General features: G+C 36.5%; 1 protein-coding gene across 1 annotated transcript in view; it reads left to right on the top strand.

Annotated features, from left to right (window-relative positions):
* The first annotated feature begins 14,531 nt into the window (after nucleotides 1-14,531).
* Nucleotides 14,532-23,335, top strand: part of LOC101018659 (keratin-associated protein 1-1) — a 48,884-nt gene continuing 40,080 nt past the window's right edge. Inside the window, exon 1 of the mRNA XM_031657094.1 lies at nucleotides 14,532-15,035. Coding sequence (XP_031512954.1) covers nucleotides 14,774-15,035 — 262 coding nt within the window. The 5' untranslated portion in view covers nucleotides 14,532-14,773. The remainder of the gene's footprint in view (nucleotides 15,036-23,335) is intronic.

The following is a 23,335-nucleotide window of genomic DNA, read 5'->3' as shown; positions in this document are numbered from 1 at the left end:
CAACAGGTGCTGAAGAGGATGTGGTGAAATAGGAACACTTTTACACTGTTGGTGGGACTGTAAACTAGTTCAACCATTGTGGAAGACAGTGTAGCGATTCCTCAAGGATCTAGAACTAGAAATACCATTTGACCCAGCCATCCCATTACTGGGTATATACCCAAAGGATTATAAATCATGCTGCTATAAAGACACATGCACACGTACATTTATTGCAGCACTATTCACAATAGCAAAGACTTGGAACCAACCCAAGTGTCCAGCAATGACAGACTGGATTAAGAAAATGACAGACTGGATTAAGAAAATGTGGCACATATACACCACATGTACACCTAGATCTAGGTTTGTTTTTTTGTTTTTTTTTTTTAGAGAGAGTCTCGCTCCATCACCAGGCTGGAGTGCAGTGGCCCGATCTCAGCTCACTGCAACCTCCACTTCCTGGGTTCAAGCAATTCTTCTGCTTCAGCCTCCCAAGTGGCTGGGACTACAGGCACGCACCACCACCCCCAGATAATTTTTGTATTTTTAGTAGTGACAGGGTTTCACCATGTTTGCCAGGATGGTTTCGATCTTCTGATCTTGTCATCTGCCTGTCTCGGCCTCCCAAAGTGTTGGGATTACAGGCGTGAGCCACCACGCCCAGCCCATCATCCAGATTTTAAGTCCCACATGCATTAGGTATTTGTCCTAATGCTCTCCCTCCCCTTGCCCCTCACCCGCCGATTTCCATTTTTTGTTTACCTTCTAAACCCGTTTATACATAGTCTCCTTCAGAATCTTCAGTTATCTCAATTCCTGAGGCTATAGTCCCTTTTCCTGTGTCTACTAGACTACTCATGATAAATTATTTTCTTACATATTTTGTAATATTTGCTTGTGCATTTATCTTATGCAGAAATTGACCCCTGTGGGGCATCCCATGCAATCTGTGTGTGGTTTCTTAGAAGTTTATTTTTCCTTACGCTTAATGCTTTTTTGTATATTTTTTCCTTTGGGGGTTTTTTTCTGTGTGCTCTTCCTTTTGCTCTTGTTTCTGATTATTTCAAGGACATGTACTATTTGGTATCAGCAGTTTCTCACCTTGAGATTCCTCCACTATGCATATAGTGTGAGTTAGGAAGCTTGGTGATATTGCATAGTTTAGTTGTTCATGACTCTATTACCACATAAAATTCCTGTGGGCAGACTAAGATTGTCTTGTCTCCATCTTATGCACAAGAATGCTTTCAGAATGTAACTTTAAGTTTACATTCTTCTCTTTTGACATCAAAAGAGGTCTTGGCATCATGAGAACAATCTGCCCAAATAGCATTCTTAAGAATGTAAATTTTATATAAGGGTCTTACTTCCCAGATCCTGCCTTGTGATAATTTCAGGTCCCATTTCTTGTACTTGCCTGAGTTTTAACCACCAGCCTCCAATTCTGAGGGCATCTAACCAGATGCAAAACCTTCCCACAGGCCACAGGACATCAGCTAGTGTTTGCCATTTGAGCTCCCTCTTAGTTTCTGACAAATGAGAATTTTTCTCTACTTTTCTCAAGTTCAACTACATGATTGATTTTTTTTTTTAATTTTTGAAGCATTTATATTTACTTGTACCAGGAAGTGGGTCTGTCAGTATCAACTCAGTCAGCTACATTGCCAGAAATTCTTTATTTTCAGAGACCCAAGGAGATGAAAGATTTACTGTGTTAGAAATATTTTTAAATGGTTTTTTATAGTAGACGCTCCTATGAAGTAAATTTTACTGTATACTTCAGCGTTTCCTCCAAAAGACCCAAACTCCTCACTCTTATTATAGTAACAGTTGTTAAATTAAGCTTAGTCTAAAGCTGACCCTTTACATATTTTGGGTTTGGCATAAAGGTTTCTCCATGCATAGTAAATTGTAACCTAACCGAATATGTAAACAAACTGTGACATACCATTCCAACAAGTATCCAAGTCCACAGCAGCCCAGTTCTGGTCAATCATAGGGGCCAACTGTTTAAACCATGTTCAACTAAGGCAAACATTGAGCTCTAACCAACCCAGCTATTTCTGTCCCTCACTTTGGTTTTATGTACATCACTTTCCTTTTCCTTTTTTTCCTTTTTTTTTTTTTTTAGATTAGGGTTACTTTTAATAATTGAAGTGTGTGATCATAATATTCAGATATTTAATATTAATATTAAATTAATATACAGATATTTAATAGAACGTCATATGGTCTCAGTTGCAACTACTCAAATCACTTTCCTTTTTCTATCCATAAATGTTATTTAACCAAATGGCAGCCAAGGAGTTGCTCTGAACCTGCTGGTCTGGGAGCTGCCCAATTCATTAATTGTTCTTTGATGAATGAAAATCTGTTAAATTTAATTTGTCTAAATTTTTCTTTTAACATCCCAAAGAAAACATACTTTCCCAATCCTAATTCATTTTATTTTTAAACATTTTTTCATTTTTGAAAATATTTCAAACTTATAGAATAGTTATAAGAGTAAAGAATTCCTTATGCCATATAGTCTTCACCTAGATTCAACATTTGACCATGCTGGATTTTTCTCTCTCTCTAGAGAGATTACATGGATAGAGATAGACTTATGTCCTAAGACTAAGGACATTTTCATGTATAACCACAGTAAAGATATCAATTAAACTAGATGTTGATGCAATATTATTACCTAATATACATGCTATATCCAAATGTTGCCATTTTTCCAATAATATCCTATCGAGCAATTTTTATCCATGTTCGTACATTGCATTTAGCTATCATATCTCCTTAGTTTATTTAGACCTGAAACACTTGCTCAGACTGTCTTTATATTAGATGGCGCTAATATTTTTGAAGACAGCAGGCCAGTCATTATGTGGAGTATTTCTTAGTCTGAGTTTATCTGATGTTTCCTCATGCTTATATTCAGGTTTTGCATTTTAACAGAAATACTGCATAAGTAATGTGTCCTTTCAGTGTGTGACTTCAGGAGACACATGCTAGTTTGTCCATTATCAATGCTGCTAACTTTGATCCTGTGATTAAGGGTATGTTCTCAAGTTTCTCCACAGTAAAGTTAACATTTTCCCTTTGAAATTAATAAATAGATATTGGGAAAATATTTTGAAGTGTGCAAATATCCTGCTCCCCATCAAACTTCCACCCAATAACTATAGTATTCATTGATGATATTTACTTGATCGAGTTTTATTATAATAGTTGTAAATGGTGATTTGAAACTCCTTTGTTCCTTCTGCATTTACTCATTGACATTCTACTGTCATGGATAACTTTCTCATCTTCCTTTTTTTTTAACTTCTCCATTTAATTCATATCAATATGGACTCATCAGTCCTTAGTTTTATTTGATGGGTTGTAATCTATTACTGCCAATATTCATTTTGGTGCCCAAGCTGTCCCATATTAGGCCAGTGAGAGTTTATTCAGAGTAGCTCCAAATGCCTATTCATATTTTAAAACAATAAGTCATTGGTAACAGTTTCAAATTGAATAAAGGAAATGATACCTGGTGCATACTTTGAAGAAGTCTAGAGAGTCCACTATCTAATGAATATTTATGACTCACAAATAGAATATGTCTTCCTCATTGCACACAGGTAACTAACTCAGAAAGATGAGCTTGTTTTTTTTTTAATTTCCCTACTCTAATATCTGCTTCTCTTTGACAGCAAAAGAGATCTTGGCATCATGAGAACAATTTGCCCAAACAGGATCATGGCATGATACACAGATCACAGGTACATACCAGTGACTGAATCCATGTGACGGGCCATCTTGAGAAGATACAGTAGACAAACAAAGAAATAGGTGAGATAATTCTGTGAGAAAATCCAGATTGGAATATCTTAACACACTAGGAAAGGGAAATCATATTTTCCTTCATCTTAAGATATTAAACCAGAAAAACTTAATGATCTAATTTCATGAATAATGTTTCCATAGGTGAGTTTTAAGCTTTCCCTCTACTCTCTAAAGATCTGAGAATTTGAGTCTCTGGAAAAACAGTGACAGCAGACAGATCAACAGGAGAAAAGGCATACAAATTTATTTATGCATATGCAGAGCCTCACAAACTATAAGACTTGAAGAAAGGCCAATGATTGAAGTTTGTATAGCATCAGAATAGGGTCTTGGGGTTTCTTAGGGGAGGTGTCCACAAGCTATGGGAAGGTAAGGGGAAGAAATACATGGTGAACAAAGGCTGTCTTGCTATGTAGGTAAAGTCCTTCAGGCAAAGTCTCTCTAGGGTGATGTCAACTTTTAGCCTCTTTTCCTGTTATATATCTTTCCTGGATGTCTTCAGGCAGATATGGGAACCTCAGAGAAAACCTCTGCTTATAGCTGCTGTTCTCCACAATTCCCCAGTCAACATACCAAAGAATCATATTTTGGGGTTTGGTTTTCTGAGCCCCAACATCTCCATAAGAAAATAAAGTAGGAAATGATTCAGGATATGGTCACAGCAGCTTCAGCAGAGTACAAAAAAGGACAGGTAGCAAAGGGACTTTCAAATTTACTAAGCTCACTGTCTTACTAATATGTATATTTAGAATTGTTATATCTTCTCGTTCAATTGATCCCTTTATTATTATATAATGACCTCCTTTCTCTGTTTTTACTGTTGTTGATTTTAAGTTTGTTTTATCTGCTATAAGTATAGCTACTCCTGCTGGAAAAATAAGCTCATAATGGTCAAAATTGAGACATAGCAGTATAAAAGCCTTGAATTTTAAAGAAAAACATAATAATTATTGAAAGAAAAATAATCATTTGAACATCCAGGCAAATGTCCATGTCAACTAGAAGGAAATAAAACTAGCTTGTTTTCACACATTTTGATGAAAATATCGGAAGATAATAGAGTAACACTCAAGGAAAGAAAATGTGAGGCAAAGATTTTAAATTCAGCCAAACTGAACTTCAGGTATAAAGACCACAAACAAACTATTATAAGCATAAAAAAACCCAGTGAATATTCTCCCCCATGGGTGTATCCTGAAGAATTTATTAACAAGCGAACTTCATAAAATCAAATGACTAAAGATACTGGAAGGACATCTACATGAGGTCTGGATCTATATATATCCTTTGGAACTAAGAACAAGAATGAACAATAAGCCTAAGACTGGAAGTGTGATATATAACAGCTATGTACTGACAATGTCGATATAGTACAACCGCCAAAAGAGGAAGGAAAAGGAGAGCAAATACATAAAGCAGAAGTTTGCTGATTGCCTTATGGGTATTAACCAGGAATTCAAATCTCATGCTCAGGGAGTGAGGAATAAAGAAGTAACTAGATAATTTCAATATTTCTGTAAGCAGAGAATCCACTGACAGTAGCTAAAAAATAGAGCTCATGAGGTATATAAAGGTTAACCATTAGTACAAAATACAAATATTCCTAAATACCAAAAGGCATGCTGAGAAAGAGAGAATTTAAAAGGTGAAAGATTAGAAGTTTAAAAGTGAAAGACAGAGAGATAGAAAGATAAAGAGACAGAGAGGAGAGAGAGAAATATTTAACAAATATATAAAGATAATTTATTATATATCACTATTATATATAGGTATAATAAAAATGACATAATTAAAGTTAAGCATATTGATTATATCCATACATATAATAGGCTCAACTCACTTTAAAAAAGATTTTCAGATTAGCTTATGAAAAGAAAAACTCAACATTATGCCATCTATAAAGAGACGCAAGTGAATCAACAAGCATCAGAAGGTTAAAAGTGAAAAGGTAAAGACAGGGATGCATATAATGAAAATGCAAATGGAAGAACGCAGAGGCCACAATTCTTATATCCCACAAGTTAGACTTACATAAAAAGCATTGCAGAAGACAAAGTAGGAAAAGGTATTATGCTAAAGGCTACAATCAACATATAAATACAGAGATAAAACTTCACAAACAGAAGCTACAGGTAATATAAGAATAAAAATGAGACAAGCCAATAATCAAATATTCTAATCTACTATGGAATTAATGAGAGAACCTGTGGAGAAAAATTAATGAGAATAGATAATAAGTAAATGAAATAATAAGGTAGATCTTATAGGGATTTATTGACTATCACTTGCTTTCAAGTCAAGAATATTATTTTAATAGCAAAAGCCTGGAAACAACCCAGATGCCCATCAGGAGGAGACTGGCTAAGTAACCTATATTATATCCACAAAACAGGATACTTTTTCATTGAAAATGGAGTGAGGAATATGTGAACATACTCCTGTGCAATAAACAATATGTCACCACAAGTGATGAAAAGTGAATTGAAACAAAGCATTTAGAGTATGTGACCACTTATCTAATAAATAAAGAAGATATAAATACATAAACACAGACACACTTATATTTAAAATAAAGATGTCAAGAAAAACCTTAAATTTAAAAAATGATGATTTATGGGGAAAGGAGAGAATATAAGGAGGGAACAGAAATAGAAGAAAAACCTCCTTCAATATGCCTCATTTTGTAGAATTTATTTTGGAACCATAAAGATTTTGTGTAGGCCAGGCCTGCATCACGCCTGTAATCCCAGCACTTTGGGAGGCCAAAGTGGGTGGATCATGAGGTCAAAAGATCGACACCATCCTGGCCAACATGGTGAAACCTCGTCTCTACTAAAAATACAAAAATTAGCTGGGCGTGGTGGCGTGCACCTGTAATCCTAGCTACTTGGGAGGCAGAGGCAGAAGAATCGCTTGAACCCAGGAGGTGGAGTTTGCCATGAGCCGAGATTGTGCCACTGCACTCCGGCCTGGCGACAGAGCGAGACTCTGTCAAAAAAAAAAAAAAAAAAAAGATTTTGTGTAATTACAAAACAAAATTAAATTTAAAAATAATATCTAAATTTTTAAAAAATTGATGATGTACTCATTTTCAAGCATGATGATAAAACCATATGAATAAAGTATTCATCTTGGGTGTTTAACCATCCAGCTGGATACACATAGATAAACACCTTCAGGTTACAGTCGGATGTGCTGAGTTAGAGTGCTTTGCAGCATAATGTCAGCCATAAAGGAGGAGATGAGACTTCAGTAAAATAATAGGCTAAGGGAAACATCAGAGAGGAGAGGGAATCTGGGCTGGAACTTAAAGGAAGAATAAGAATGTATTGCATTTATATGGAAAAAGGAACATTCTAAGGAGATGTAACAGCACAATCGAAGGTGCGGAATTACTATTGCTTATAGTAAGACTCTTACAGGACACAGTCACTTTAATTCACTTCTGTATAAACTCACAGAGAGTACTGAGAACCTCATGTGTTCTTTGAGACTAAAGATCAAGACTATAATTACCAAGCATTCAACAGAAGATCTGGCACGTGGCAAGCACTGTCATACAGTAGCTGTGTATGTTATCTCATTTTTCACTGAAAGTACCTGAAATTTGGCTGACCACGGTGGTTCACACCTGTAGTCCCAGCACTTTGGGAGGCTGAGGCAAGTGGATCACCCGACGCCAGGAGTTTGAGACCAGCCAGGCCAACTTGACAAAACCTCATCACTACTAAAAATACATAGTTAGCCAGGTGTGGTGGCACATGCCTGTAATCCCAGCTACTTGGGAGACTGAGACATGAGAATCGCTTGAGCTGGGAGGTGAAGGTTGCAGTGAGCCAAGATCATGCCATGGTACTCCAGTCAGGGCAACAGAGTGAGACTCTGTCAACAAAAGGAAGAAAAGAAAGAAAGGAAGGAAGGAAGGAAGGAAGGAAGGAAGGAAGGAAGGAAGGAAGGAAGGAAGGAAGGAAGGGCAAGAAAGGAAGGAAGGAAGGAAGGAGAGGAAACTGAAACACATAATGCTTGTTTTGAACCCTAAACTTATGATAATTCAAATTTTTGCCAAAACCTTTCCTTTTATTGTATTATATTTCAGTGCCTATGAACACTTAAGAGTAAGGCTTATCTTTTTTCTGAATAGTGTTGCAACAGGATTTTTTAAATTTTTGTTATTTTATTTTTCCATAAATTATTCAGGTACAGGTGGTATCTGGTTACATGAGTAAGTTCTTTAGTGGTGATGTGTGAGATTTTGGTGCACCCATCACCCAAGCAGTATACACTGCACGATACTTGTAGTCTTTTATCCCTCAACCACTGCCCATTCTTCCCCCAAAATCCATTGTATCATTCTCATGCCTTTGCATCCTCATAGTTAACTCCCACATATCAGTGACAACACACAATGTTTGGTTTTCCATTCCTGAGTTACTTCACTTAGAATAATAGTCTCCAATCTCATTCAGGCCACTGCAAATGCTGCTCATTCATTCCTTTTTATGGCTGAGTAGTATTCCATCATATACACACACACACACACACACACCCCACAGTTTCTTTATGCACTTGTTAATTGATGGGCATTTGGGTTGGTTCCATGATTTTGAAATTGTGAATTGTGCTGCTATAAACATGGGTGTGTAAGTATCTTTTTCGAATCATGACTTTTTTTCCTCTGGACATATAGCCAGTAGCGGGATTGCTGGATCAAATGGTAGTTCTGCCATCTGTTCTACTTTTAGTTCTTTAAGAAATCTCCACACTGTTTTCCATAGAGGTTGTACTATTTTACATTCCCATTAGCAGTGGAAAGTGTTCCCTGATCACCACATCCATGCCAATATCTACTGGTTTGTTTTTGTTTTTGTTTTTTTGTTTTATTTTGGCCATTCTTGCAGGAGTAAGGTGGTATCACATTGTGGTTTTGATTTGCATTTCCCCGATCATTAGTGATTCTGAGCATTTTTTCATATATTTGTTGACCATTTGTCTATCTGCTTTTGAGAATTGCCTATTCATGTCCTTATCCCACTTTTTGATGGGATTTTTTTTTCTTACTGATTTGAGTTCATTGTGGATTCTGGATGTTAGTCCTTTGTCAGATGTATAGATTGTGAAGATTTTCTCCCATTCTGTGGGTTGTCTGTTTACTCCGCTGACTGTTTCTTTTCCCATGCAAAAGTTTAATTAGGTCCTAGTCATTTATCTTTGTTTCATTTGCTTTTGGGTTCTTGGTCATGAAATCCTTGCCTAAGTCAATAACTAGAGGGAATTTTCCAATGTTATCTTCCACAGTTTTTATAGCTTCAGGTCTCAGGTTTAAGTCTTTAATCCATCTTGAGTTGATTTTTGTATAAAATGAGAGATGAGGATCCAGTTTCATTCTCCTACATGTGGCTGGCCAATTATCCCAGCACCATTTGTTGAAAATGGTGTCCTTTTCCCATTTTATGTTTTTGTTTGCTTTGTCGAAGATCAGTTGGCTATAAGTATTTGAGTTTGTTTCTGGGTTCTCTATTATGTTCCATTGATCCCTGTGCCTATTTTTATACCAGTACCACACTGTTTTGGTGCTATGGCCTTACAGTATAGTTTGAAATCAGATAGTGTGATGCCTCCAGATTTGTTACTTTTGCTTAGTCTTTCTTTGGTTATGTGGGCTCCTTTTTGGTTCCATATGAATTTTAGAATTGTTTTTTCCAACTCTGTGAAGAATGATGGTGGTATTTTGATGCAGATGGCATTGAATTTGTAGACTGCTTTTGGCAGTATGATCATTTTCACAATATAGATTCTACTCATCCATGAGCATTGGATGTGTTCCCATTTGTTTCTGTCGCCTATGATTTCTTTCAGCAGTGTTTCGTAGTTTTCCTTGTAAAGGTCTTTTGACTCATTTGTTAAGTATATTCCTAAGTATTTTCTTTGTAGCTATTGTAAAAGGGGTTGAGTTCTTGATTTGATTCTCCGCTTGGTCTCTGTTGGTGTATAGAAGAGCTGCTGATTTGTGTACATTAATCTTGTATCTGGAAATTTTGCTGAATTCTGTCATCAGTTCTAGGAGCTTTCTGGAGGAATCCTTAGAGTTTTCAAGGTAAACAACCATATCGTCAGCAAACAAGGACAGTTTGACTTCCTCTTTACTGATTTGGATGCCCTTTATTTCTTTCTCTTGTCTGATTGCTCTGGCTAGGACTTCCAGACTATGTTGAAGAAGAGTGGTGAGAGTGGGCATCCTTGTCTTGTTCCCGTTCTCAAAGGGAATACTTTCAACATTTCCCCATTCAGTATTATGTTGGTTGTGGGTTTGTCATAGATGACTTTTACGTTAAGGTATGTCCCTTGTATGCCAATTTTGCTGAGGGTTCAATAATAAAAGGATGCTGGATTTTGTCAAATGCTTTTTCTGAATCTGTTGAGATGATCATGTGATTGCTGTTTTTAATTTTGTTTGTATGGTGTATCACATTTATTGACTTGCATATGTTAAACCATCCCTGCATCCCTGGTATGAAACCTACTTGATTATGGTGGATTATCTTTTTGATATGCTGTTGGATTCAGTTAGCTAGTATTTTGTTAAGGATTTTAGCATCTATGTTCATCAAGGATATTGATCTGTAGTTTTCTTTTTTGGTTGTGTCATTTTCTGGTTTTGGTATTAAGGGTGATGCTGGCTTCATAGAATGAATTAGGGAGGATTCCTTCTTTCTCTATCTTGTGGAATAGCCTCAAAAGGATTGGTATCAATTCTTCTTTGAATGTCTAGTAGAATTCTGCTGTGAATCTGTCTGGTCCTAGACTTTCTTTTGTTGGTAATTTTTAAATTACCATTCAATCTCACTGGTGGTTATTGGTCTGTTCAGGGTAGCTAATTCTTCCCAATTTAAGTTAGGAGGGTTGTATTTTCCCAGGAATTCATCCATCTCTTCTAGGTTTTCTAGTTTCTGTGTGCAAAGGTGTTCATAGCAGCCTTGAATGATCTTTTGTATTTCAGTGGTGTCAGTTGTAATAGCTCCCGTTTCAATTCTTAGTGAGTTTATTTAGATTTTTTATCCTCTTTTCTTGCTTAATCTTGCTAATGTACCATCATTCAAAGTTGACCAAAGTATTTTTTTTTTAAATTTCTGTCAATATGAACCTGTGAGTTCCAGTTCATATCCCCATTAGTGCTCAAATAACAAACTTCAAGTTGGTCTCCGGCTACTTTTGATGTGAATCTAGTAGATTTGTTTGTTTTGTATATAATAAGATATTCCAGGTTCATTTGTGTATTTCCTTACCCACACTTATATTCAGCCATTTCTCCAAGGAACCCCCGTTCCCTTGTAGTGAATATGGCATTTGGGACCAAAGACTGAAATGTAAAAATGATGAGTATTACTAAATTGATTATTTTCTCTCAACTTTTTCAGTGTCCCCAACCAGAAAATATTACTTAAAAAATAAAGTATGTCAGCGTTTCTACTGATAATTACAGGATTTTACTTAACCTCATATCTTTTTCCCAAATCTCTCTTCTTCCTTGCCAAAAATAATAGTTCCTTGGTGTAATTACTCATTTTCTTTATTACATAATGCTTGCACAACAATCTTGGAATAATATTGCCAATACTAATAACAACAGTATAGTTATTTCAAACAAACTTAACAGGTTTTTGAAAAAACATTTTGGCCTTGGGATAGTTAATTTCTCTGAAGTTATGCCTGGACATACAGTTAGATTCCATTGTTGCTGTGGTGGTTTTAGTGATTTTGAGAGATTTTTAAAATTTAATATTTTTATAAATATGTGAAATATTTATATGGGTGCAAAGTCAAAGCTACAGTAAAAGATACATTCAAAAATAATCTAGTGTCTGTTTCTATCTTCTCTGTTCTATTCCCTCCATCCTCTATGGGTCAACTTTTAAAAAACAAATAGAGGCCGTGTGCGGTGGCTCATGCCTGTAATCCCAACACTTTGCGAGGCTGAGGCAGGTGGATCACAAAGTCAGGTGTTCAAGACCAGGCTGGCCAAGATGGTGAAACCCCATCTCTATTAAAAATACAAAAATTAACCAAGCGTGGTAGTGGGCGCCTGTAATCCAGTTACACAGGAGGCTGAGGTGGAGAATTGCTTGAACACGGGAGGTGGAGGTTGCAGTGAGCCGAGATCACACCACTGCACTCCAGCCTGGGTGACAAAGTGAGACTCCGTCTCAAACAACAACAACAACAAAACAAAATATGGTTGATTCTTCCATTATTTTTTTCTTTGTTTTTCAGCTACATTAAGTTACAATTGACATATACTTAAAATGCACAGTTTGATGTTTTGACAGAAGTCCCTCTTTCCTGTTTTCTCATCTCCTCTCTCTCTATTCTTCTGTCATTTTTTAAAGTGTAAGCAAATATGCTTTCAATATTTATATCCTGGATTTTTAAAACATTGTTTGAACAATTTTCTAACATTGTCTCTTAACAATATCTACTGGCAATTAATTTATAACGGCCAGAATAACCTTATTCCTTTTGATAGCTGCATAATTACTCCACCATGGGAAGGCATCCTGTAGTTTATTCTGGTACCCTATTGAAGAACACCGGTTGTATCCAGTATTGTTGTAGGTTAGTTTTTTCCCCAAAATGGGCTTGTTATGAATCATCTTGTACTAACATCTTTTCCAGCATCTTTACCCTGAGTATCTTTGAGATATTTTGTAATAGGTGGATAGCAAATTGAAAGAATAAGTCTACTAGTTATATGCGAAAAATGTAAGAACATTGCCTATTTTCACATCATCTCACTTCAAGAGAATGCTGTCAGTTACCATTTTGACGATAATAACAGGTGATGTCATACCATATTATTTCCATTTCTTATAATGCATGAGATTAGGTATATTTATGGTGGTGGTGAAATATTTGCATTTTATTTTCCCATTAGGCTGTTGGTCTGTTTTCTATCTATTTTCAGAAGTCTTTTTTCCTTCTTCTTCTTCTGTCACCCACACTGGAGGGCAGTGGTGCAATTTTGGCTCACTGCAACCTCCACCTCCTGGACCCAAGCAATCTTCCCACCTCAGCTTCCTGAGTAGCTGGGACCACAGATGCATGCCACCTCGCCAATTTTTCTTTTTGTGTTTTTTTTTTTTTTGGCAGAGATGGGGTTTTACCAGTTAACAAGTTGAGGCTAAACTCTTAAACTCAAGTAATCCACCATAAGCCAAGTGCTGGGATTACGAATTAATGAGCCACCATCTGGTCTCAAAGTCTTTTTATATATTATTAACCCTTTTTCTGTGATATATATTGTGAGTCTGTTTTTATTATTTAGTCATTTGTGTTTTTACCTTGTTTATGATGGTTTCTTATCATGCATCTTTTTTTTTAAATTTTTACTTTAAGTTCTGGAATACATGTGCAGAATGTGCAGGTTTGTTACATAGTTATACATGTGCCATGATGGTATGCCGCACCTATCAATCCGTCATCTAGGTTTTAAGCCCTGCATGCATTAGGCATTTGTCCTAATGCTCTCCCTACCTTTGTCCCCCACCCCCCAACAGGCTCCGGTGTGTGATGTTCCCCTCCCTGTGTCCATGTGCTCTCATTGTTCAACTCCCACTTAGGAGTGAGAACATACCATGCATCTTTTTAATTATAAATAATTGTTTTTAAATACCAGCAGGGATTTAATTGCAAAATGTGCATGTGCAAAACGTTCCTTGAACACTCTAGGAGAGATGCACTTTCCCTATTATAGACCGTGTGACTTCAATCTATCTGGGCCTCAAGTACCTTGGAGGTAAAGAATTCAGAAAAAGTGTGTCTACATCATAGAATCCTTGTGAAGTATAAGCAAGATAACAATTATAGAGGACTCAGAAAATTCCTGACAGGTAGTAAGCACTCAACAACTTAGAACTATTAGTATTGTTTCATCTTTCACTGGGAGTGCACAGATTAAATACGTAATTGTTATTTTGTTCACTAATCACACAATTCTCTAAATAGTTGCTAAACCCTTTCCTATACATGTTTCTTATTTGTCTTGTTTAAGCATCTGTAGGACAGAAATTAAAGCTTGATTTCATTTCTCCGTGTATCAGGCAAAATATCTCCAACATACATTGTGAGAGAAAACAGCTTTTGAGTACGAGAAAATATACTTTCAATAACACTTCAGTTAAACATATTCATTGGGTATCTTGACTTACCAACAAAATAGAACAGAAATGTTCCCTATGATCCACATCTTTGAAGAACATGCCAATAATAATTCATAAAGGGACCCATCATGCTGACGTGTTTTTACTTTTAAAAGCAATGAATCATTGCAGTATATCTGTTTCAAGCTGAATAGATTCAATAACATGAAACAGACAGGAATCTCAGTGGGATCTTTTCCATCTCACTGACTAGTCACAAAATTCAAAGGAATCACAGTGTTCCTCATTATACAAAAGTTACCTCCCATCACCCCCCAAATCTTTCATCCCATTTTCCTACCCACATTCTATGTGATTTATTTTTAACCTCTTTGAGAGCAGAGGAGATTTAGTCATCATAAAATCTATTCTCAACTTATTATCCAGGAGTCAAATAAATAAAGAATTAACACTTATGGAATCCAATCAAACAATGTCATGTAATGGGTCTACACATCAGAAGACACATCAGATGAAGGAAGGAGAATGAGAGCTGATTCACTTGGCTTAACCAAATTGGATAGCTCAGAATACAACAGGAAAAGGAAATGGTGCCTTTTCTATTTATAGAAATATTTACCAGATAAGCACAACTATCTAATTTACTGAAAAAGAGCTGATTCTCTATTAGTAATGTGCAAACCACAAGATTATTCACATGGTCATAGTAGCTCTCAGCAGGGTATAAAAAGCAAAAGAGAGAGCAAGGAGAGATCAAACTCAGAAAACTCACTCTCCTAGAAACCCACCGAGAACCTCCACCCTCTGACACCATGGTCAGCTCCTGTTGTGGTTCCGTCTGCTCTGACCAGGGCTGTGGACTGGAGACCTGCTGCCGCCCCAGCTGCTGCCAGACCACCTGCTGCAGGACCACCTGCTGCCGCCCCAGCTGCTGCGTGTCCAGCTGCTGCAGGCCCCAGTGCTGCCAGTCTGTGTGCTGCCAGCCCACCTGCTGCCGCCCCAGCTGCTGCATCTCCAGCTGCTGCCGCCCCTCCTGCTGTGAATCCAGCTGCTGCCGCCCCTGCTGCTGCCTGCGTCCAGTCTGTGGCCGAGTCTCCTGCCACACCACTTGCTATCGCCCAACCTGTGTCATCTCCACCTGCCCCCGCCCCTTGTGTTGTGCCTCCTCTTGCTGCTAAAGCTCTGCCATGAACACACCAGTTCCTTATTACCTCCTTTCCTACAGATGAGGGCTCTCTTTTCAAACATGTGTCCCATAAGCAAGCCTCATCCTTAGAAATTCTGTATTTTCATTCTACCTTTTGTCCAGACTCCCTGCCTTCCAAATGAATTCATTGACAATCTCCTAATAAATTGACAAATTGCCCTCCAACATCCCCCTAACTCTTTGACTTCAGGACATTTATTCATCGTGCCTAAGGAATTTGAAGACTGCCTCCATCATTTGTAGGGCCACAGATCTTAATGCCTCCGACCTTGAAGTCCAGTGAAGTCTCTCTCTTAAAGTCTTTCGCAAACCTTTTTGCACCTTGTTATTTCCATATACCAAAATAAACCTCTATTCTATTGGCATCGAAAACTGAATATGGCTGTTATTCTCTTTTTAAAAAGGGGTTTATATTTGGGTTCTGGGTGATTACATTTAACTACTCCTGTAGGGCAGACAGCACAGATTAGTCAAACTTCCAACAGAGGTCAACTGACATCGATCACTGCCTAGTTTTTTTCTAGAAAAGTCTTTTCAGGTTTAGTCAAATCAGTTAGTCATTTTGTAGTCTTTAGACAAAAAGAGTGAAGCTGAAGTCATGAAATATCCATGAATGTAACAACAGGGGAAACGTTCTGGAAAGATTGAATACAATTCATTCTCTTTTAAAAAACAATTTCAACTTTTATTTTAGAATCAAAGAGTACATATTCATATTTGTTACATGTTGTGTGATGCTGAGGTTTGGGGTACAAATGATTCTGTCACCAGGTAGTGAGCAATGGGTCATTTTTAGCCCTTCCTCTCTCCCTCTCTCCCCTCTTTTGGAGTCCCCAATTGTTCTCATCTTTGTGTCCATGTGTACCCAATATTTAGCTTCCATTTGTAAGTGAGAACATGCAATATTGGTTTTCTGTTCCTGGAATAATTTGCTTAAGATAATGTCCTCCAGCCACCTCCATGTTGCTGCAAAGGACATAATTTCATTCTTTTTTATGGCTGTGTAGTATTCCATGGTATGAAGATGTCACATGTTCAAGCACATCCACTGTGTTTGTGTTGAAGTTTCATTGCACATGACTCAGTAAAAAATACATGGACTATGCTAAACCACCTATTAGCTGCTTTTACTGGCAAAAAGAAGAAGAAGAAGAAGAAGGAGGAGGAGAAGAAGAAGAAGAAAAGGAGGAGACGGAGAAGAAGAAGAAATTGAAAGACAGTCTTTTAAAAGATCACAGCTCTCTTCACAATAGTAAAGACATGGAATCAGTCTAGGTGCCCATCAATAGTGCATGTTCTTGGGATTAACACTGGGGAGAGGAGGGGAGGGAGGGGGAGGGAAAGGGAGGACAATTGGGTTTTATACCGAGATGTTCCATTGCCCAGGGACGGGCAGGAGACAGATGCTTTTCTCTATCTCAACTGCCAACAACTGCCAAGAGGCCTTCTTTTCTCTTGTACTAGTCCACCTCAGCACAGACCCTTCACGGGTGTCAGGCTGGGGAACGATCAGGTATTTCCCTTCCCACGAGGCCATATTTCAGACCATCACATGGGGAGAAACCTTGGACAATACCTAGCTTTCCTAGGCAGAGGTCCCTGCGACCTTTGGCAGTGTGCGTATCCCTGGGTACTTGAGATTAAGAGAATGGTGATGACATTTAACCAGCAAGCTGCCTTCAGGCACTTGTTTAACAAAGCACACCCTGCACAGCCCAAAATCCTTTAAACCTTGAGTCACCATAGCACATGTCTCTTGCAAGGACAAGGTTGGGGGTAGGGTCACAGATTAATAACATCTCAAATACAGAAGAAAATGGAGTCTCTTATGTCTGCTTCTTTTTATATAGACACAGTAACAGTCTGATCTTTCTTTCTTTTCTCCACACATGTGTACTTGACAAGAATGCATTTACCCTATTTTAGGGGTGCAGAGTACTTCACATATTTTTTTCAAATTAAGCTTGTTAATTGTGTTCTTCAATATTCTGAGCCAGGCGCAGTGGCTGTTGTTTGTAATCCCAGTACTTTGGGAGGCCAACGCAGGTGGATCATTTAATTCCAGAAGTTAGAGACCAGCCTGATCAACATGGCAAAACCCCGTCTCTATGAAAAAATACAAAAAATTAGCCAGCCCTGGAGGCATATGCCTGTGGTCCCACTATTTGGGAGGCTGAGGTGAGTGACCTCCCTTGAACCTGGGAGGTTGAGGCTGCAGTGAGCTATGATCATGCCACTGCACTGCAGCCTGGGTGACAGTGTGAGACCTTGTCTCAAAAAAAAAAAAAAAAAAAAAAAGAAATTCATTATATTGTTACATGTTACATTTTTGCATCTACTTGCTTTATTAGTTTTTTGAGATTTTTGACATGCTGCAATATCTGTATATAATCATAGACCTTTTTGCTTCCTATAATTATCTTTCTTTTAAAAAAGTGAGCATATGCTGTTAAAACATCAAACATTCATAACCATTTCATATTTAGATTAGGTTGTTTTTTTATCATTGTGTAATGACTTCTTTGTACTATGAATAAGTTAAGCCAAAAACCTAATTTGTCAAAAATAATATTCCTGCCTGTTGTTTTAAAACTATTTTTAAGGTAAATTTTTAATTTCCGATTTATAAACATTCTCTGTGATTTTGTTGTAGTCCTTTTGAAAGTAAACTTTTTATAAGTAATAATGATTTTCAATACACTCTATAATTTATTTACAGTTCTTTAATAGCTAATATATTTTGACTTATTTCTACTATATTTTCTATGCATTCTTTACCTTTTTCACCAACATCCTTGCCTCATTTTGGATTTATTAAGACATTTTCTCCCTCCCCTTTTTCTTCTCCCATGGTTGTAAAAGTTGCATCATGGATTCACTTATTTTTCAGGTTATCATTAATCTGTTAACAAGTGTATTTAATATCCTATTTTTGTAACTGTGGTATATTGTGACAGAATGGTTCTTTTTTCACCCCTCTCTGTAGTCTCTTCTGACAGTGATGCTAGGCATGAATTGTGACTTGTTTGGGCTTACTGAACTACAGCAAATGCGATGCAAGAGGAGGCTTAAAAAATACCTCTTTACTGGGGCTTGTTCCCTTTTGCTGCTGAGAAATATTTTGCTTCCATGTGAATTGGCTCATGCTATTCTCTTAGAAGATAATAGATCATGCAGAGTCCCCAGTTATTCCAGCAGAGGGGAAGTGAGAGGAAGGCTTGGCTTGACCCTGCATTCCAGTCAAGCCAGCTTGGACCACAGAAATTGCAAAACATATCCATAGAAAATGAAAGCCATTTAGTCTCGCTGTCATCTATCTGTCAAACAGGATAAAAATGTGTTAGAATATTTTGTTCAATTTCCAATCCAATCCCCTTAATTCTGTTTTAATTACTGCTATTTAGTATTTCTTTTTTTTAAGTTAAAATATTACAAATATATTTCAATCATCAACTAAATTAGTCCAAATATTTTACTGAAATGTTGCTCGCCCTTCCTTCCTTCCTTCCTTCCTTCCTTCCTTCCTTCCTTCCTTCCTTCCTCTTCCTTCCTTCCTTCCTTCTTCCCCTCCCTCGCCGCCGCAAAGCAAAGCAAAGCAAGCAAAGCGCAAAGCAAAGCAAAAAGATCGATTTCGGATTTGATCTGATTTTACCTTCCGAGACGATCCGAGTTAATTATCTGATTTTGAGCTGACGGAGCTTTCTCGAACTCTTTGACCTCAAGCAACTCTCTGATCTTCGGCCTCCTAATGTGCTGGCATTACAAGCGTGAGCCACCGGCGCCTGGCCTCACCATTTCTTCTTGAATCTTACTTCTCTGAGAAAATTTTTGGATTATCTGAAGAACAAATTTTAATGTCCTTTTTTAATGGTGATCTGTGGATTGAGTACTCATATATTTACTTTTATTTCAGTATTGGAGAAAAAATTATATATAAATATATTAATATTTTATATAAATGTATATAATTATATATAATTTTACCAGGATATAGAAGTCTAAACATTTTCTCTTGTACTATAAATGGCTACTTACTTTTTACTTCGTGGTTGTGGATGACAAGTTTGCTGTCAAATTGTCACTTTTCTACATAAGTATTTGTGTCTTTCTCTCTGGTAGCTTCTAAGGTTTTCAATTTTTTCTTGATGTTTTAAAACTTCATGGTGACATACACACATGTTGCCTTATTTTTATTTATCTTGCTTGGAATAAGATACAGTTTTGTCAATCTAAGGGCCATGTCTTTTTTAATCCATGAAACTTCATTTTATCTAATCTTGTGTCTCTGATATTCCTTCTAGTCTCTAATTCTGATTCCTCATTCAGGTATGTTTTGGTGATTTTCAAGTTATTCTTTTTATTTCTTAACTTATTTTTTATATTGTTCATGTCATTAATGTTTTTGTGGCATTTTATCAATTCCTGAGTACATTCTTTTGATTATTTCTCTCTACATGGAGTCATATAACGTCACTGTTTATGAGTTTTCTATTTTTATTTTAATATCTACTTTATCTCCAAAAATTATTTTTTTCTACTTATCATTGATTTCTATCTACATATATTTGTTGTATAACTTTTTTGATTATTAAATAAATGATATTTTTCAAGTATTTAAAATAGATTGTTCTAATATATATCTTTTCACAAATGACAGCAAATTCTCCCAATAGATGATTATCTCATGACATAGTTTTTCTCATTTGTTTGAAACCCCTTTTTTTTTCAAGCTTATTATGAAAAAGAGAGGCTGGGTGTAGATGTCTACGTTGGTACCTGTTGGACTCCTTGGATCCCACCTGAGTTCCTAGTCAGAACCAGATCTTGCATTGGTAGCATAGACTCATTTTCTTATGCATATAATTCAGATCATTTGCTGGAACCATTGGGTAGCTTGATGTAAGACATGATTAAGCATTTTCTCTAATTCTTAACAGATACCTAATAATCTTGTAGGTAGAGGCCATAGGCAGCATATGATAAGATGTGTTTTAGTCTCTAATCATGAGAGGTTCTTACAGTATCCCTGCACCTTGAATTCCAGGGCTATTCCTCTAACATTTTAAAAAATATTCTCTAGTTCATCTATCTGTTTCTGATCTGTATTAGAGTTATCTAGAGGGACATAACTAATACATTATATGTCTATATAAAAGGGAGTTTATTAAGGATAATTGATTTACAAAATCACAAGGTAAAATCCCATGATAGGCCAGGCCTGCAAGTTGAGGAGCAAGGAAGCCAGTAGTGTATCAGTCTGAGTACCAAAACTTCAAAAGTAGGAATGCCGACAGTGCAGCCTTCAGTCTGTTGCCAAAGGCCCAAGAGCTCCAGGCAAACCACTGGTGTAAGTCCAAGAGTCCAAAAGCTGAAGAACTTGGAGTCTGATATTTGAGAGCAGGAAGCATCCAGCATGGGAGAAAGATGAAGGCTGGAATATTCAGCAAGTCTGCTCTTCCATTTTCTGCTTGCTTCATTTTAGCAGTGCTATCAACTAATTAGATGGGACCTACCCAAATTGAGGGTGGATCTGCCTCTCCCAGTCTACCGACTCAAATGTTAATCTCCTTTGGCAACACCCTCATGCACACATCCATGAACAATATTTTAAATCCTTCAATCCAATCAAGTTGACAATATTCATCATCACATGACCCGGAATTTTGACTGTTATTCTGAGGCTTTGACCTCTTATTGCTGTGCTGTTTTTCTTTTCTGTGAGATATTTATTTTGGCGTTGAGGTTTGCTGTGTTGTATATGCTTCATTGTGTATTGATAGAAAGGAGTGGTAAATTTCTGCATCAATCACACAGCTATAATTAGCAAATGCCTATATGTTTACTTTTTAAGAAAGACTTCTTCGGAGCAGTTTAAGGTTCACAGAGTGTGTTTGTTGCTGCTGTTAGATGAAGTAGTCTACAGATGTCAATTATATACAGTTAATTGATAATGTTGAATTCAACTGTTTCCGTACTGATTTTCTGTTTGCTGGATCTATTTCTGATAGAGTGGTGTTGAAGTCTCTAACTATGATAGTAGATTTTTCTTTTTTTTTTTTTTTTTTTGAGAAAGAGTCTTGTTCTGTCACCCATGCTGGAATGCAGTGGCGCAATATTGGCTCACCTCAACTTTCGCCTCCTGGGTTCAAGCGAATCTCCCGCCTCAGCCTCCTGAGTAGCTGGGATTACAGGCACCTGCCACCAAGCCTGGCTAGTTTTTGTATTTTCAGTAGAGACAGGGTTTTACCATGTTGGCCAGGCTGGTCTCGAACTCCTGACCTCAAGTGATCTGCCCACCCCAGGCTCCCAGAGTGCTTGGATTGCAGGAGTGAGCCACCGAGACCGGCCAATAGTAGATTTTTTTTTAAATTTATTTTTTCTTATAGTTCTATCATTGTTGGTCTCATATAGTTTGATGCTCTCTTGTTAGCACACACACATTAAGGATTGTTATGTCTTTTTGGAGAATAGATCCCTTTATTGTTATGTAATAGCCTTTTAAAAAATCCCTGGTAACTTCCTTTGTTTGAAGTCTGTTCTGTCTGAAATTAATACAATTATTGCTTTCTTTTTATTAGTGTTAGCATAATGTATCTTTCTCCTTCCCTTTGCTTTTAATATATATGTGTTTTATATTTAAAGTGGGTTTCTTGTAGGTAACATGGAGTTGGATCCTGTTTTGAATCCACTCTGATAATATCTGTCATTTATTGGTGTATTTATGTTATTGATGTGTAAAGTGATTATTGATGTAGTTGGATTAATATCTGCCAATAGAGTGAAGTTATGTTCCTAGTTTTGTCTTCTACTCTTTTTTCTGTCCTTTATGCTTTTAATTGAGCATCTCATATAATTATATTTTTTCTGTTTTCTCAGGATATTGGTTATACTTTTTAAAAAACTTTTTTAGTGGTTCCCTAGAAGTTGCAATATGCGTTTACAGCTAATGCAAATCTACTTTCAAATGCCGCTATGCAATTTTACAGGTAGTACAAGTACTTTACAATAATAAAATAATCCTAATCCTTCTCTCCTACCTTGGTACTATCTCCCATGGAAGTTTCTACCCATGAGTTTCTGTTCTAAGTAGTGTAATTCTCTGTCTCTGTAATTCTGAGGGCAGCAGTTTGCTCAGTGACCTAAGAGGTGTTGGTTTTCCAGTTTATTCAGCCCTTTTACTTGTTATAATGAAGTGATGACTTCCAAGCAACTCGCATGCCAGACCAGAAATGGAAGTCCTATATGCTTAATTTTAAAAGTCTGCAAGAATTTTTATTTTTATTCTTTTATTCTCCACATACATATTGTACATTGATTGCATGCCAGGCACTATGTTAAATACGATGATGGAAGACAAAAAATGTTTGTAACTAACTTCAAGGAATATGGTTATTTTCTACATAAATAGGTATTGCTAATAAACACTGATTATCTTTCAATAGATATGTCCCAGAATGAGATCACAGATTAATCAATTTTCTATTGGTTGTATTTCTAAACAGGCATAAAATAGTTTATAAGCTAGTCTTTAAAAAGAAGTTTCAAGTATATACAATTGATCTAATGAATTAATCAATGGTACAACAGAGTTATAATTTTTTAATTTATATTTTGAATCACTCTTAAGACTTTATGTGATTATGGTGAATATCAGAAAATCTAATTCTCTTATTTTGATCTAACAACATTCTGTCTAATCTGTTAATCATGTTAGTTATACTACAATTCCCAAATCTCATGGTAACCATTAAAATCTCAATTATTCACCTGAAAACTTTGATACTTCTTGGCCTTTGATAGATGCAAATTTTAGAATTAACATGGAGTATAGATTTTCTTGAAAATCAAAGGGAAACTGAAGTACTTGCTTAGTGTTTTAATAGGTTTATGTTATTTAATATAGATAATATTTATTCAAGTCCCAATATGACTCTTTTCCTATATGAATAATGATATATACTTAATTATAAGTTATTTTATATATAAAAATCATTGATACAAAAGATAATGTTGATATAATTTAGAAACTTTTTTCTTTATTTTTAATAGCATTTTTTTGTGTCCAAATCCATAACTACAGAACCCTTCACTTGCCGCTTTATACCTATTATAGAGGTTCAGCAGAGGTTCAGTGAATTTCTTTTTAACAAAGTCCTGCCCCCCAAAA

This window comes from Papio anubis, chromosome 17 (genome assembly GCF_008728515.1).
Source record: "Papio anubis isolate 15944 chromosome 17, Panubis1.0, whole genome shotgun sequence".
NCBI classification, from domain to species: Eukaryota; Metazoa; Chordata; class Mammalia; order Primates; family Cercopithecidae; genus Papio; species Papio anubis.
Note: the sequence above shows the minus strand (reverse complement) of the source record. Positions and strands in the feature narration are given on the sequence as shown.